General features: G+C 39.2%; 1 protein-coding gene across 2 annotated transcripts in view; it reads left to right on the top strand.

Moving 5' to 3' along the window:
• sorcs3a (sortilin related VPS10 domain containing receptor 3a) overlaps nucleotides 1-15,100 on the top strand; it is a 233,433-nt gene extending 218,333 nt beyond the window's left edge. For both annotated transcript variants that reach the window (XM_056371766.1, XM_056371767.1), the window contains 5 exons: nucleotides 5,396-5,527; nucleotides 5,628-5,727; nucleotides 7,604-7,709; nucleotides 8,540-8,700; nucleotides 11,113-15,100. In XM_056371766.1, coding sequence (XP_056227741.1) covers nucleotides 5,396-5,527; nucleotides 5,628-5,727; nucleotides 7,604-7,709; nucleotides 8,540-8,700; nucleotides 11,113-11,171 — 558 coding nt within the window. In that variant the 3' untranslated portion in view covers nucleotides 11,172-15,100. The remainder of the gene's footprint in view (nucleotides 1-5,395; nucleotides 5,528-5,627; nucleotides 5,728-7,603; nucleotides 7,710-8,539; nucleotides 8,701-11,112) is intronic.
• Nucleotides 15,101-15,685: the final 585 nt, after the last annotated feature.

Below are 15,685 nucleotides of genomic sequence, written 5' to 3'. Positions count from 1 at the left end.
AAAATTATTAACCCATCCTTTAATAAGATACAGAAAAAAAAATCCTAATTTTTTTATAAATGCAAACTGTACAAAATATACAGAGCGTGGAAGAAATGAGAGATCAGTAAGGGCCTAGCACATGTCATGTTTGCCCAGGAGCCCCACTCCAGGTTAATTTGGCCCTGGCTTCAAGGCCATCTTGTTATGTTAGCATCACTAATTTAGTAGGAGAAGGCGTAATATACAAGAATCAAAAATTATAATGTGTGAATTGATTCAGAATTGCAGAAAAAATAGAATCTTGAGCCGTAACTGTGTGATTATTTCCTTCACACCTACAGTAGCGTGGCCATTAGTCATTCAGGATGAGGATAATCACTGCTAATTTGTAAGGAGAACACTTTTGTAGTTAATTGGGCTCATTGTGGTCATCTGCAGAGTTTCACAATACACATTAGAGAGATCTACCAGTGACCTTAGAACAATGATTACAATAAATAACCATCCCTACACAGTCTCCCTTGAAGTGAAATATTAAAATTGAATAGTGGGTGAAAATGGTGGCAGTTCCAATATATGTGTTTTTATTACATTACATTTGTGAAGAATGGCTTATGTGTCACTTTTTGTTTGTTTTCATCTCGTCACATTATCTTGTTAGAGTTTGATATCAGCTACTCTTTATGTAAAAGGGCCGTAGATGCTGTAGATCTGTGTATGAGGCGGGAGCTGCCACAAGGTTCATTTCCAGACAAACATATTGTCCAAGGGATGACAGGCATGGTTGTTTTTCCTCTATTTGTTATGGCTGAGAACTCTTCCTCCAGACAGAGGTCAGTCCACAACTGAGGGGTTTTTCGACATAGTAAACAGCTCCCTGACAATAAAATAGGAGATGAGAGAAAGAATAACGTGCAATTAAAGCTCGGGTCCGTTTCACTGTGGTGTTTACCCGATGCTGAATCTTTCAAATCCTGACTTTGCATTCTTCACCTACAGGCTCGTTTCAGTGCCACCGCCTCCGCTCGTCCTGAATGAGCATTCAGTAATGGAGGTTATTTCATTCCACTCTCTTTGTTCAACCACCTCCCTCTCATATCCCCATAACACTTCTCAGCTCAAACTCATACAGTTTACAGTGCTCATACTCCCCCATAGCTTCCCTTGAAGCTTTATACAAACTATCAAGCTACCATCTCCTTATTGCTTCCCCAAAGGCACCAAGATACTGTATTTAGTGAATCGCGCACAGTAGTGTGATATTTTCTTCTTTTCACACACTTAAACAATCATGATGCTGATAATAACTTCATTCTCAGATGACTAGAATGCACATTAGGTTTTATGTGATTCTCCTCAGAATAAGTGAAAAAAATCTGGATTTCTGATAATAGTAACATTCCTTATTAATACATTGGTAATGATTAGCATTGGTTTAAGTGACTAGAGAACAGAGATTATGCAATGGAGTGTAGCCTCTGCAGTGGTGGCAATACATCAGCGTACAGTTTATGAAACATCTTCGTAGCAATGCTGGCAGCACGGCTCAAGGAATGGAAACATCGGTCAGGTTGGTCCCTTAGGACACCATTTTGATCCAGACTGAAATATCTCAACAGTTATGGGGTGGATCGCCATGTAATTTGATACACACACATTCATGCACCCCAGAGGAGGAATTCTACTGACCTTGGTGATCCTCTCAACTTCCCCTTTACCCCAATTTGTCAATGTGTCATAAATCAACAGCAATTGCGTGGATTGCCGTAAGATTCGCCACAGATGTTAAAGATCCCCAGAGGATGAATCCTGTTGCCTTGCTCTCATTTTTCATATAGCTCCAACAGAAGGTTTCTAATTGACCAGTGAAATAGTTAACAAAGTCGCAAGTGAATGGCACAAATCAAATTTGATACAGACATTCATTGTTCCCAGACTAATAGTTTTGGTGATTTCATGCTAGGGGTGCAACTCTAACCCTGTCTGCTGGATGATTGGACAACCACTCTGGTCCAGGCTGAAAAGGCTCAACAATTGTTAGACGGATTGTCATGAAGTTTGATACAGCATTTATATTCCGCACACGCTGGATTGTAGTGATTTTTGGTGGTCCCGTAACCGTCAACATTTCAATCTGTTCAATACTTTGGTTTATGACCAAATACTATTTTCCTGTCATCCTCAGCTGTGTTAATTAGCAAATGTTAGCATGCAATATTATGAGCCTTACAGTGATACAGTAGTATGGCTGTAGACTCTGTGTTTTTTTTTTTTTTTCACGTAATATCTTGGTAATGCCTTGAAGGAATTTCTTCAAATTTGGTACAAACATTCACTTCAATTTTGGTGGTCAAAGGTCAAGGTCACTGTGACCTCACAAAACACAGTTTTGGCCATAACTTACAAATTCATACATTAATTATAACACAATGTAACTTAATAGGACAATATGAAGTGATGACATTTTATATCCATATGGTCAAAGGTCAACGTCACTGTGACATCATAATGTTCTGCAAAAACACCTCTGGCCATTATTCAATGCTGTAACCCAGGAAGGAGAGATTGTGACCATATTTCTGCAACTTGGCTGGTTGGCAGAGGCGCACAACCGCAGGCAGTAATTCTAGTTTTACAGTGAATTGACCTCGAGCACTTGATTATCCAGAGGAGGTTTTACCTATGTAAATATCATCTGGAGGTTACCTTCTTTAAATAGCATTCCTTCACATAAACTTGCAGCAGGTGCCTCGCTGACTGCCTCACCTCTCTGTGCACTTGCACATTTCAATCTGTTTTTTTTGCATCAAAAGCGAACACTCAACATCAGCCAGCCAGCTTTTTAAGCTAATGACTGATTGCAGTGAGAACAACATGGTCTGAATATGTTGGGTTTTTTTTTTTTTTTTTTGGTTTTTGGTTGTTTGCTTTTTCAGGGGCTATTGCTTCTGCTGTTGCCCTATTCACCCACTCCACCAACCCTTTTCTCATTGCAAGTCATGCCCATGGCTATCATTTGTCCACTACTTTGGTACTCAAATAGTGATTTCTGTGCTTGATAATTGATGTGCTTTGGCTGTACCCAGTCCATTTGTCCACCCAGGCCACAGAGAAAACATAAAAACATCACAGGCTCTAAAATAAAGAATGATTACCACCCAGGCCCTGCTTCCTTTGCTCGTATAAAAGAGCTAAGGGCTTAAAATGGTTTTCTGAAAACACAAACAGAAACATTCTCGGCTTCACCTTTTTTTATCAAAAGAAAAATAAGCTTTTGTCATCCTTGAACATTGAGACAAAGCCAAAAAAAACTTTTATCAAATTGTTCTTTTATTTGCTTCAAGTGAGAAGTGGCTCAACACTTTATATATTTACTTTTGACGTTCAAGCTTCTTGGTTTGCTCTACATTGATGAATGAACAAATTTGATGAATGTCCAAGACAATAGAAAAACATCACCAAATGTACTAACATGACATGATAGCATTAATGTCTGATGACTTGCTCATTAGATTTAGATGCATGATTCCTGTCATGAAGGGAAGAGAGGTAGATGGTTATATAAGCATCTTATTTTGATGTCCTGACGTCCTGAGTCCTAGATTTACAACCAGTCTGGCACCATTTGCCAGCATTTTTATTAAAATCACCACAATCTGTCTGTAATCAAGTGAAAAGCACAGGAACATTCAATTGTGAAACATTGGCGCTGAACCTTCTGCACATTTGTACAATTTGAACACTGTGTCTGAGTGAAAACCTGCCACCCTGTTCTCTTTTCTTTTCCAATAAATTACACTCGGAAAACTGGGATGTTCTTACATTTGTGGACTAGACATAAATGTCATCATGTATTGACATAACACTCTGTTGCCGTCTGTGTCTTTCGCCCTTTCTTTCCATGTCTCTGCACATCTCTCCACCTCTCTGGTTCTCTCTCTCTCTCTCTCCCTCTCTGTCTCTCTCTCTCTCTCTCTGAGCAGAATAGAGCAGCAGCAGTTGTGAGGGGAAACATTAGTTACCTGAATGTACAGTTACTCCACTGCCAGGTTCCCAGCATGTGGTGATGTTGGGTTGAAACACTAATACACTGGTGAATGCTGAAGCTCTTTTAAATACTGAAATGAAATTAGAAAGACCAGTCAGAGGGAGGTTGTATTGTGGTATAATCAGAGCTGTATAATATGGTGTTCCAGGTGGCATTCCTCCATATGTTTCTGCTACCGCAGAATACACGCATGTGAACTTCAAACAAAAATACAACAGGTCTACATTCAACCTTGCATGCAACTCAAACTAAAGCAACCCTTGCTGCAGTTTGAATGTTGCATCAGTTACCACTAACCACAGTTTCAGCTTTAAAACATTAAGCATAACAATTAGCAAAAGCAATATTTCATTACTTTGTATTTTTTTAAACACTTATTCAAAATATGTTTTGAATAGATTGAAACAAAACGCATATTCTGCATTTGTTCAAAAAGCATAAATTACATGCAGTGACTCAAGTACAACCTGAAGGCATGAAAAACTTGAAGAGGGTGAAAAAAAGTCTTGCTATTTGAACATCATAGACAACATCTGAACAGTTGCTGCTTTTCGAGCTTGAGTGCTGAGTGTATATAACCACTTAGCATCCAGCAGGGACTCAGGCAGGCAATTATATCTGGAGTGAGAGTTTGAGTACATAATCAAGCTCTCTTAAGACTAAAAAGTAACTTTTCAAGAAGCATTATACTGAAATGTAAAGATCTGCTGTGTGCATTTAAACGTAAAGCATACTGATTTTGCTTGTGATGAAATGTGCCATATGAAGAGAATTGTCTGTCTTTGCCTCAGTGCAGTGCACACAGTCTGATCTGTAGCTCATGAAATGAAGGAAGGCATGCGATCTAGTTCAGTCAACTCGAGTACACCCATCCCTACACTCACATGGTATATTTTTCTCACTGTAACATATATCCAACACATCCTTTTGAGTATGGCAGTGAACCTGAGTCTCCTCTCTAAGGCTTCTCTCCGGAGCTTTAGTAACAGGTTGGTGATCCAATCAGAAGAGAGGAGGCTCTGAGCCTCTCCTCTGATTGGCTCACTGTTTTCTGAGTGATTCAGTAAAAATATCGTAGATTTCAGCTAAACACTCGGAGAAACTAAATCCTGCGCTCTGATACTTTCACAGTGTTAATATAGAACCTATACCTGTTTTATAACCAAACAACACATGGACATCTCACTTTATACAATATGGGAGCTTTAATAAGCCACTGGACGAGAGTGTTCTGCCTGCACTCATGTGACTATATGAATTCATGGGCACAGCACAACGGCACGTTTTTAAATTGTGAAGCTATTTGTAACAATCACCTTTCACAGTGTGAGAGCTAATGAGGCCTATATATCTGTCTCGCTACAGGTGTCTGACTTCCCAGAGGAGCAGTTCCTTGTAGCCGTGTTCCCTGGAGTTCCAACAGCCGCTGAGCTCTTCCTGTTACCTCACAAGAACCAATCAGAGGGCAAGAAAAAGAGTGAGGAGGAGCTAGAGCAGGTAAGGGAGACTTCGACTAGATTCTACATCACAAATTGCTTAAATCTTATCAAACAGTATTATTCTTATTGCAAAATGCCACGCTGTATCTGTTTTACAGGTGTCCGATATTATTGTAAGCGCACTGAACCAAAATCTGGTGGAGTTCGAGCTCAAGCCTGGTGTGAGGGTGATTGTATACAACACACAGTTAACACTGGGTAAGAACCGTTTGCTTTCACTGCTTCCAGTTCTGCCGTTAAGTTATCAACCATAAAATAACTTTCAGGGGTAATTTAATTATCACTTAACATTTTCTAGTTCCCGTTTTGAAATGTACTGTAATAACAGTGTTTTGAAAACAAGAATTTTTCTTCGGTCCAACTATTAAAATTCCTGTCAGTCTGCTGCCATCCAGGCAAAGGAACACAGGGGAATATGGGAGGGGTTTGATTTTAAGTGGGGCTCCTTGAGACGAGGGATCTTTTATGCCTGCCATCAAAAGCTGAACATCTGTTCTATTTCTTTTACAGCCATCCAACCACAAAATGAGTGTTACACTGAGTATAATTATGTTGATTATTTAGTCCTTGAGAAAGAACACTGTAGAATTTAAGGGCAGGAGCTGTTCTTAACTGCTGGAAATGGGAAGGTGGGGTGACATTCAAGGCCCTCAAAATGTAGCTACTCCTGCCAAAAAACAAATTGCTGTTATAAGTATCAGATCAATGCTAGATTCATACAGCCACAATGATTGTAAATAACGTGGCTGGTACGGGGAAACTTGTTTTACAGGCTCAGGCTTTGGTAGTCCTCAGCAACTCCCGTGCCCCACTGCTGGACAGATCTTACATTGTATTCATTGCTTGGCTGGTTTTATTAGACACACGGTCTCTGGAGGCACACAGCCAGGAGTTGTCTGTAGCTGAAAGTGCTAGGTATTAACGGGCTGGCATGTGCTGCTCTGTGACGTTCCGTGGTGTGCTGCACTCTAATGACATTGGAGGTGTACCCAGCTGGATCCCTCTTCATATTTCACCTCCCACGAAAAGGTCTAAAAAGCCTTCAAGCTGCTGGGGAAAGGTCAGCTGCATACGCGCCTTCGTCTCTGAGCTGAAGGGCTCGAGAGCAGCACGGAAACAGAGGAAAATGCGATGTGATTTTCCTTCAGTGACAGACATTAATGCACTCTTCAAAATAATGAGAAGAATTTAAGGTGGACACCTTATGAGCAAAACCATGTACTGTGACATTAATCATAGTAAGTGCTTGTTTGGTTGGTTGGCTTCTTGTTTGAGATGAAAGTGCAGTAGAAAGAGCAATTTTACACTCATAACTGCAATACTTAAAAAAAAAAATTATATATATGGAGATGTCACTTTAGTCACTGGTCACTGTTCCTATTGCAACAGTGGCCAGCTGAGGATCTTTGTGACTCCAGCTCCTGCCATTCGTGCCCCAACAATCAATTTCATCTTGATACAAAATCAGAATCAACTGGGCATGTGCAGCATTTTTATACCTGTCACAGTGCAGTGCATCTGTGTGGAGGCATCTGCGTTTGTTATGTTGTTATGTTGTTCCACTCATTTATTCAGGTTTCTCCTTTAATTTGTCACCCGAGATAAAACCATGATGTAAATGTACCAGATCTAGTCCTTATATCTGTAACAGGGTTAATGGAAACCTTCCACTTTACTTTCATATAATTCACATTAATTTGGATAATTATGATGTAAATGTTGCACTACCTAAGACAATTATACACAGTGTTTTATTATTATTATTATAAAGGGCAGTGCACTTTAATTAACATCGTTTGGATGTGACTGTACCAGTTTTAGCCAAACACTAAACAGCCTGAAAATGTTATATATGATTATCTACAGGGTTTAACACAACAACAACACGCTTTATTTTTAATGCTCTTCACTTAGTGTATTTATTATTAGGGACAGTGTAAACTCCTTTACATCAGTATGTTGATATACAACATTTAGCAAAATGGTTGATTTGTAATGACGGCAGATGTAAAAGACAACATTCAAGCGCATGTAACAATAGCAGCATTTCCTGTCCTCTCTTCCACTCCCACAGCACCCTTGGTGGACTCCAACCCCAGACACAGCAGCTCGGCTATGCTGATGCTCCTATCGGTCGTGTTCCTGGGCCTAGCAGTGTTTCTTATCTACAAATTCAAGAGGTACACAGCTCTGTGGTTACTTCCACCTGCTGCACATACAGCACGTTCATATAGAGCCATATACCTATTACCATATCCTCCATTATTGATGATGCCAGATGAGCACGGTCTGGACCAATCAATTACAGTTGTGTTAGGAAACCTGATTTGACAAGTCCCACCAGACGTTGTAAACATACTTCTAGGATTCCTGTGCATGAGGCACACACACACACTAATCGGTGATAAAATGCAGAGAAAAGGACCATTAAATGGTTTAATATGCGGTTGCTGTGCCTCGGCTGTTATTTGCTGAATAAATTATTCATACTCAAAATGATTCTCTTGAAAAATCTGAGGGAAATGGAAAAGCTGTCATTAATTATGGATATGAAATTTTTCCCATTAGTCTAAAGAGGATGCATTTTTCAAGAAGTCTCACAGTTGACAAAACAGAGCAATTAATAGCTAAAATGAATAGTAATTGGAAATAAATTGGTTAGTGACTAAATAAAGATGTTTATCAGGTTTTGTAAATGTAGATGGGAAAAGATACCAATGCTACTGTAATTTGCCTATAAATTAGTTACTGAGGTATAATTATAATCACCATAACTTTGAAAGTTGCCATGTCCTTATCAGCACATGGCAACGGAACTATTTCCTTTGAGGTTAGTGAAACACTTAAGTGGTTTTTTAACAAACGTTTGTCATCTTAAAGTGACCGACATTTTGCTTTCACTCTAAGAAAAGAATGAAATAAAGAATGAATACATCTCTCAGAAACACAAGCTGGTTTTCAAACATTGCTCTGGGCTCATTTGTCAATCTCTTCTTTTGCAAATCTTTAGAAAAATCCCTTGGATCAACATATATGCTGAGGTGAACCAGGAGAAGGAGCAGGAGATGATTGGCTCAGTAGGCCAGGGCGACAGCACGCCTAAAATCACTCTGAGTGAGTTCTCCACATCCAAGGAACTCATGGAAAAGGAACTGGATTCCAGGGTCAAAAGTAAGTATGGAATCAGTCAAAATGTTTACCTGCTGATATTTCTGTTAGACAGTTCCGTGAAAGGTATTGTGGCTTCCTGATCAAAGACAGGATTTGTTTCTTTGTGTTGGAGATAAAAGCCGTCCTGCTAATGCACATAATAAATGTGTGCAGATTCAGCCCCCAGGCATACGTTAGCTGTTGCATTTGAATTATTTTTGAAATAGAGAATTGGCAACTTAATCTCCTTTTTAGAAATGTTTAATTATTCAGAGAAGAGGAAAGCAGAGGGAGCCACAGAGTAGAGACAGTCCTGGAAGGGGTTTACCGTATGAAAAAAAAATAGATTTCAGCAAGTCCTGCAGTACGGAGGACAGTGAATAATTAATTAAACCAACATGTTTACGCATGCAGCGTTGGGATTCAAAAGGCCAGCAGGAGCTCAGAGACAGCGGCCTTAATCACTTTTCTATTTGGTCACAATATGACTTAGTTAAAAAGAATATTTCAATCCGGCACAAACACAACAGGTTGTGAAAAGCAAATTAGCCAAATACCGCTTACTCTAACCTTGTACGATGCAGCAGTGCCAGCAGAAAGCAGCACAAGTCCAATGTGGCAAGTGCAATCCTTGGGTTCATTTGTCTCTGTGATGGTTTACAAGACGGATGAAGCTCCTGTAGTTTCACAGCTTTGGAGAGCAAGCTGATTCTGACTTGGGTGTTGAAATTCAGACTAGAAACACCTCTTGCACAGTAGTGGACGCCCTCAAACACCGAAGCCATCAGGACTCTGCTTTATTCAGCTGAGCGTCCGTCGTTACCTCTCGCATTAAACCTATAATCTTCCGTAGAGTGGTTTCAGCCTGTTACAGCCTGCTAAAAAAATCATGTAGCAACTTGACTTGATTGGTTGGTTCAGGAGATCTGTTTCCTACTGTATAGGAAAATATAATGATAACTGCTGAACAAAGTGCTGTAATGAGAGGACGAAAAAAATACTGTACGCTAATATAATTTAAAATAATAATACAGTTGTAAAGTACACTGGACTGGAAAAAAGACGAGATTTAAATATAGCAGTAGTAGAAGAAGATCTAATAGTGCAGGATGAATTATTCCACCATCTTGGGTCAGAGGTGGTACATTTCTGTTTATTTCCATGCATGAAGTGATATGGAGCAACATTTTTATGAGCGGATCCCTCTCTTGTTTGTACCATGAGTGCATGTGAGGATGCACTTGACGCAGTGTGATACACGTTCCTGTCGGGTTTCATGCTGTTCCATTGATCAAGAGTTTGTAGCAGAAACTTAGTTATGTGCCAACAAAGAACACACAAGATGCATAATAATAACGCAGAATGTAAACATAACTTTTTGATTGCTTACAAGAAAACTCTGCACAGCAGCTTCAAGGGCCGATTTTCAGAGAGAGAAGAGCGAAAAAAAATCATTAAAGTTTTGGATATTTGATTAATCATTGGAGTGTGTTTTAAAACCAAACAAATGTCAAATATTCCCTGAATCCTAGCCACAAAATTTTGAGGATTTAGGAAATTGTTGTGTGCATTTTTCTCTATTTTCTGACATTTTCTAGATGAAATGATGATTTGTAGTCCGGGAATGCATATTACATTAAAGGGGTACATCCTCATAGAGCTGGGGACATCAGAGTCTAAAAAAGAATGGTCTGTTCAGAAGAGACAAAGATATCCAGATTTTTAGTCCTTAATATGAATGAAGCTCCAGAATAACTGGATACCACATTTCCCATAATGCAACTCAGACTCCTTCTTTAAAATTCAACTCCCCCAGGCTTTTTGTCACTGTCATTATCTCATGCCAAAGCTGACATGACCCTGATGATACTAAAAACCTATGATGACATCATCTGGGTTGTTTTTTCAGACTTCAGAATGTTCCTCCAGAGCCACATGAGATACGACACAGTCAGTATCACAAGCTCTCGACCAATGACCTGACATTTATATGTGAAGTTAGTGGAATTGCTCTATAATTTGTGCATAATTTGTCCATTTATTAAAGTCATGTACTGTGGCGCTGTATGTTATGTATTATTGTCCCTTGTCTCTGGTGCCTCAGAAACATAAAGCAAAATAAATAATCAATTTCAAAACAGAAATTTAGTGTTAGAATAATATGTCATAATGTAATAATTGTGCGACCATTCATTAAATTAAAAAGGTATCATAATAGAAAGAGACAAATTTTCATAATGGCTCACTTTCTAATTTTCAAGGTACTTCACAGCTTCAGAGCCTTTGATTAGCACGTTGGAAATGCAGTAATTAACACCAAGTGTCAATATCAAAGAAGTTATTTGTTACACAGGCATTAAAGTGACAATGCGGAACTAACCATCTTTGTTCTCGGCTTGTTTTTCTTCTTTTGTTTCATTCCTCTCTGTTCAGGGGGAGTCGGAAACGCCTGTGAGAGCACAAGGGAGATTCCAAACTGTACTAGCGTGTAAGGCGGGAGAACGCGACGAGTTTATGTACAGAGCGAAGTGTTACAATGTTGGGGGTTCTCTTTTTTCTGTTTTGTAATTCTCAACACAACTGATGTTAATAGTTTTCTAAGGGACCTCATTTATACAGACTTGCATGGATGTCTCGTTCAACAACATCCATGCAGCAAATGTCAACTTACTCAATGAGATTATTGTAATTACTGGCAAAACTTACTCAGTTTTGTGGATGTATAAGCTACATAACGACATTCATTTGCAGAGTGAAATATCTTTCGTTGAAACCTATGAGGAGTTATGTAAATTTCCTAATGAGTTTGCTTTGAAAATCATTTCTGCCTATATATAGACTATAATGTCTGAGTCTTCAATCAAACAGGGAATATTATTGAAATGTACAATATCATCATCTGTTCTGTTAAATGTATATATTATTACTTTCTACATGCTCGTAGTCTGAGTTACCATGGCAACGACAGAAGATCTCACAATGGTCTGTTTTTGAAAGTGTGTTAAAAAGTCAAACATTACTTAAAGAAATCAACTTTGTTTTGCTAAGGTCCTTGACTTGTGCATGTAGTTACTGAGGACACGATTTCTGTGTTGTAGATAAGCAAGTGTTGTAAATAGTTATTTTCTAATCATTCATCAAAAGACCCCAATCGATTTTGCCTAGACTTCTGTTCGGCTCTTATTTTCTTCATTTACAGTTGGGTGATATTTATCTAGAAGACAGTGTGTATCTGTTAAGGCAGGTTGATGCAGCAGAACTGTATTGGCATATTACAGATTTAACTTCCACCCATTACCCGGAAATTAAACGAAGAGAATCAACATGAACATTATCACGTTCAATATGTTTATATTTTCATCAGACATATACAGTAGGTATTGGAACATTTTTACAAAGATGACTTTAAAGCCTAGTCTAGTCATGAAGTCTTTAAACTATCTGAACCAAACATTATTTTGCCATCAGCATTACTGCTTTTGCCTCTGACTCAGTGGCTGTGATTTGGCCTCAGAACAAAAGCTGAATTACTATGAAGAGGTTCCTTATGTTGTGGCTACCAGTGATCAAATTCACAGTATTCACATGTTAGGAGAAAGATGACGGCATTCATTCCAATTCATTCATACTTACATCCTCTAAAATACCAGTCGGCCTAGTGTTGGTTCTGATAACTGTTTTCAACGGATGCTGGTTGAAATCTGCCAAGTTGTGATGCGTATCTTTGGTTAAACTTTTTAATCCTTCCCTCCTTTCAACCAGTCAGTCAGTCCACCACTTTGGTCCAGCATGAAATACCTCAACAGCTTCTGGATGAAATTTTGTCACAGACATTTGACCTCCTCTGGGATGAATTGTAAAGACTTTTGTGATCCCCAGTCTTTTCATCCAGTGCCATCATCAGGTCAAAGTGTCCAGTGATTTGCATTTCATTTATGCAGCGCTGATTAGCAAGTGTTAGCATGCTAACACGCTAATCGGTGAAAATGATAAGTATAAACTTGTTTAACATTATCATGTTAACATCATTGTGAGCAAATTAGCATGCTTACATTAGCATTTAGCTCAAAGCACTGTTGTGCTAACGTGGGCTACAGCCTCACAGAGCTGCTAACCTGGCTGTAATACATACAATAGTCCTGTTCTTGTTTATTACTTGGCAAAAGTATGTGAAAAAACATTTTAAGAAACATGAGCAGACTTCTAATTTTTAGCCGGCACTGGAAATCGCTTTCAGCGGTACAAATGAAAAATATCAGTGGCTGCAGATTACATCTGCTGTGGCCAATTCATATTAATTTAAAAAGTTACTTGACGACAAGCCAAATTGTCTTCTGCCTCTTGGTTAATGTGCTCTCTACAAACCAGTGCTGGTACTCAGCCAAAGATTGGGAGGGAAAACAAATCATCAATCTGTAACAGCACTTTAGGATTGTGAGTTAACTGTTCTTTTGTAGTTCGACAAAACCAACAACAGTGGTGAGTCCTCTCCACTGAAACAGTCCTACTGATCGCATCGCATCTATTTCACTTTTCATAATCTCCCATTTAAACCTGTTTGTTTAAGCTCATCAAACTACTATTTAAGAATTGGACCTTGGTCACAAAGGTTATTTTAGTGTGCCAGATACATTTCCTGCCATCAGCCTGTGCACATCAATTAGACTTCCTTTAAAGTTGTTTCTGGCCTCTTAGCTAACAAAATGTGATCTAATTTGAATCTTTTAGTTTTAGTTATTTATAAATCTAGTGACTTGTTCATGATAAAAATGAAACCTCTTGGTATGTAATCCAAACTTAAGCAGGTCTATAGCATATTGTTATTTTAGATGATATAGCATTCCTTATGTTTCAAGTCAACTGAATGCAGAACATCACAAAATCTCAATTGAATTCATCAGCTCATTATTATTTTGTTCATAAGTGGATATGGTGGTAATTTGGGATAAACCCCTTCAGTGCAGTGTTTCTTATTTAGTCAGTTGCTCGGGGTTTTGAAGTGTCTGCTCCATGCAGCATGAAGAGTGTTTTTTCTTTTTTTTTTTTGTTAGTTATCACAGACCTTCATCATTATTTGCCCTCTCTGCACAATCTGCACACTGCTAAAATAGTCTCCCAAACATTTTTCATTCATGTGACAAAACCAGAATATTGTCCCTAGTTATAAAGACTGCAACAGTTTGTATTCATGTGAACATCTCACAGTGTACAAGGAGAGCAGATACAGTACAACCGAGCTGGGCTTACAGCATTAACCCACCCCCCCTAGTGCCGTCAGACTCCCTCCACAACCAGATTCACTCATTTGAGGTGTAAACTCAATGTGCTATACAGTAGTGTCCTCCCAGCATGCAACTCTCCACCGGTGCTGTGCTGTCCTCTCCGGTGGTTAGCGGGCCTCGAGTCGACCCACGTCGGCCTCGCAGTGTACGCCGTGATGGTGATCTCGTAAAAGCCAGAGCTGAGCAGAATGCAGAGCTTTCCCACAATGCTCGGCTCCAGTAAAAAACAGCAGTTGCAGGAGAAGTGGGGGGGTCAGGGGAACACTGCGCTGAGATGTGGGCTGTCACATCACGTATGCATTACCTCGAACCGAGTATTCTCATCTCAAACCAAACAGCCGAGCCGAGCCTTGTTACTGCAGACAGAACACACATTGAACAAAGATTGTTTTAAAGCTTTGTTGTATTCAACACATGTCATAAGCAAAGGGTTGTTTGCTTGGCTGGATTTTGTTTGGGTGGGGGCTTTGATGGCGTCACTTTGTTCTGATTCTTATTATCAAAGCAGGATTAGGAGAAACAGAAAAAGAAATATCAAAAAGTTTGTGCTGCTCACATCTATAATCATACTTTTATTGCATTTTTTATTTTCTTTTTTTTTTACTCTTGGACCCCTTTGAAATTGTGAAGAATGTATGATGACTACAACCAGACCATAATGCTTTGTAGCAGCTGTTGCCGGCTAAGGGTTTGCCATTCCTTAAAAGTCTAAAGAAAGTAAAGAATAGCTACTAAAATTGTTGTGCTTTTTATCTGCACACACACACACACACTGCAACTGTCACCAGTGAAAGAAACTCGTATCCTTTGGGTAATTTCCTCATGTTTACTTCCTCATTGTTCACTCAATCAAACATTTTGATCACTGGAAATCACTGTCTCATCCGTTATCCTAAATGCCACATTATACTGTAAGACCCAGACCTCCGGTGGGAATCCACACCTGAAAAATAAAAGAGATTCTTGCATTTGTGATCTTTCAGAGGGCAAAAGCACTGTAATGTTCTTCAGTACACAAAAAAAAATCTGCAATGCATGCATCATCAGTAATGTTCTGTTTCATCTTTATTTCGATATTTCTACGGTAAAGAAGCTGTCATTTTGAAATTGTTTCAAATAAATGTATTTTTGTACATCAACACGTTTGTTCTCTGGGTGATGGAACTCCTGTGAACTGAAGGGTGCAGAGAAGATGATGTCTGCTGCAAATTACACTGTTCACCTGATGAGTCAATGTAAGCGTCTACAGAACAGAAGCACACAGGTTAGAACGCTACGAGCGTCGCTCCTGCCTCCCTGCCCCTTGTTCTAGTCATAGACCGTTTGGTGTAAGCAAATCGCCGTTCCACAGTGTCAGCTCTCGCATATCTGCCAGTCACTGTAATTGCACAAAACAATGGTACAAATGAACATTGCTGGAATGTTACCAGCTAATGGCTGTGTTTGTATATTCCTATTTAGCTGTTATCAAGACTGTAGGCGAGTGTGTAATATTGCTGAGTGAGGGGCTTGTGCACATGCGGTGTGTAGTGATGCATTCACACAGTTCCTCCTGATAAATAGCCTGAATTAGCTACTTTTGTTGTGTTATGTATTTGTAGCAGTTTGTTCAAGTCAATTTTTATTTGTACAGCGCCAATTCACAACATACGTTATCTCAAAGCACTTTCCCAATAGAGCGGGTCTAGACTTCTTTATAATATTATTTACAGAGACCCAAGAGT

The sequence above is a fragment of the Seriola aureovittata genome, chromosome 3 (assembly GCF_021018895.1).
Source record: "Seriola aureovittata isolate HTS-2021-v1 ecotype China chromosome 3, ASM2101889v1, whole genome shotgun sequence".
Lineage (NCBI taxonomy): Eukaryota > Metazoa > Chordata > Actinopteri > Carangiformes > Carangidae > Seriola > Seriola aureovittata.
This window is presented reverse-complemented; position numbering and strand designations above follow the sequence as displayed.